The sequence below is a fragment of the Sus scrofa genome, chromosome 1 (genome assembly GCF_054392235.1).
Source record: "Sus scrofa isolate SSC_HxYL_T2T_F1_AM1 chromosome 1, Sscrofa_HxYL_maternal_Yorkshire_Landrace_v2.0, whole genome shotgun sequence".
Lineage (NCBI taxonomy): Eukaryota > Metazoa > Chordata > Mammalia > Artiodactyla > Suidae > Sus > Sus scrofa.
Window position 1 is genome coordinate 100,249,651 of NC_139383.1, and position 1,836 is coordinate 100,251,486.

At 38.0% G+C, this 1,836-nt stretch overlaps 1 protein-coding gene across 1 annotated transcript; it reads right to left on the minus strand.

Moving 5' to 3' along the window:
- Positions 1–243: 243 nt before the first annotated feature.
- Positions 244–1,194, minus strand: LOC110258894 (olfactory receptor 9G4-like). The gene has a single exon (XM_021082138.1). The coding sequence runs from the start codon at positions 1,180–1,182 to the stop codon at positions 244–246; it is 939 nt and encodes a 312-aa protein (XP_020937797.1). The 5' UTR covers positions 1,183–1,194.
- Between the last annotated feature and the right edge of the window lie 642 nt (positions 1,195–1,836).

The window sequence follows — 1,836 nt, forward strand, 5'->3', positions numbered from 1 at the left end:
TTTATGAAAACCTCATACTGCAATGTAGTAAAATACAATATTGTAGAATATCAAACAACCCAATATTATAGGTTTAAAATAGTTTAATCCCAAAAAGTATTGATAAACAATAAAAATGGTTTGATCAAGTTTTCATTATGTACAATATGTTGTGTTTACTTGAAAGGTTGCAATGTTACAAACATGTTTATAAGCCACTAATTCAGAAAATGCAATGAAAGCATTCTGCAAAAAAGGTAGCCTTCATCTCTGAAGTCTTATGGTGTGAGTTGTTTTCCAGAAGGCCTTTTTGACATCTTTATTTCTCACACTATAGATGAGAGGGTTGAGCAATGGGTTGACCACAGTGTAGAAGAGAGATGCCACTTTGTCTCTCCCCAGGAAATAGGCAGAACTTGGCCTTGAATATGTGAAGAGCAAGGACCCATAGAAGAGCATCACTGAGATGAGGTGTGAAGCACAGGTGGAGAAGGCCTTGTGTCTTCCTGAGGCTGTGCGGATCCTCAGAATAGCCAGAAGAATGTTGAAATAGGAAATCAGAATGGTAAGAATATTGGAGAGGACCGTGAAACCAACCAGACCCAGGAGGACCTTTTCATAAACGTGGGTGTCTGTACAAGACATTTTTACCAATGGTGGAACATCACAGAAATAGTGGTCAATGATATTTTTGCCACAAAAACTCAGGCGAAAAGTGTTGGCAGTATGGGCTATGGCATTCAAGAACCCTCCTATGTAGGAGCCAGCAACAAGTCTAGTACAGAGAGAACTGGACATGGTACTTGAATAAAGTAAAGGGTTGCAAATTGCCATGTGGCGGTCATAGGCCATGGCTGCTAGGAGATAGCACTCAGTGTAGGTTACAGCACAGGAAAAGAAAAACTGGGCACCACATCCAGCCAGGGACATGCGCTTATCTTCTGAGACACAACTGGCCAGGATTTTAGGGGTATACACAGAGGTGTACCAGAAATCTAGGAAAGACAGATTGCCGATGAAAAAATACATAGGTGTATGTAGGTAAGAATCAATATAGATTAAGATAACAAGGGCCATATTCCCTGATAAGGTGAGCAAATAGAACACCAGAAATATTCCAAATAGTATCAACCTCCACTTGGGATCTGTAGAGAGGCCCACTAGGATGAATTCTGTCAGGATGGTATGATTTCCAACTTCCATGTCCACAGAGTAGAAAGCCTAATAAATATGAGGGGGAAAAATCTCTTAATAATGTTTTATTGAAAGAAATTAAGCAACAATTAAATCAGCAATTGCTAGGAGGCTTGTGGACTTTTGTCCTACTCTCTAGAATGATAGAACTTCACTGAGACTTGGGAAACACTGGACTTGGAGTTAGAACCTCATGTTGAATATAGAGCTTTCAATTAATTGCTTAATGTAGCAAAAGACCCTCATTCCTACCAAATGGGTGAGAAAAACCGTGATCCTCTACAGGTTGTCTGATAGATTAAAGAAAATACACTTGAGAGGTGTGTCCAGTATGGCAGAAATGGAAGACACTGAGCCTACCTTCTCCCATAGTTACAACTGAAATTGCTACTATTTACAGAGCAAGTATCAATGACAACAATCTGAACACCAACAGACTATATTTGCAGCTGTAAAAAGTCTCAATAAATTTCAAATATTTCAAGTCACAGAAAGTATATTCTCTGACTTCAATGTAATTATATTAGAACCCAGTAATTGAAAGATCTCTGGAAAATTCCCAAATATTTGACAAATAAATAATACCCTTCTGAAGTGAGCTAAAAGCTAAAGAAAAATTTAAACAATCTTAGAAACTATTGAGAGAATGAAAATAAAAATATA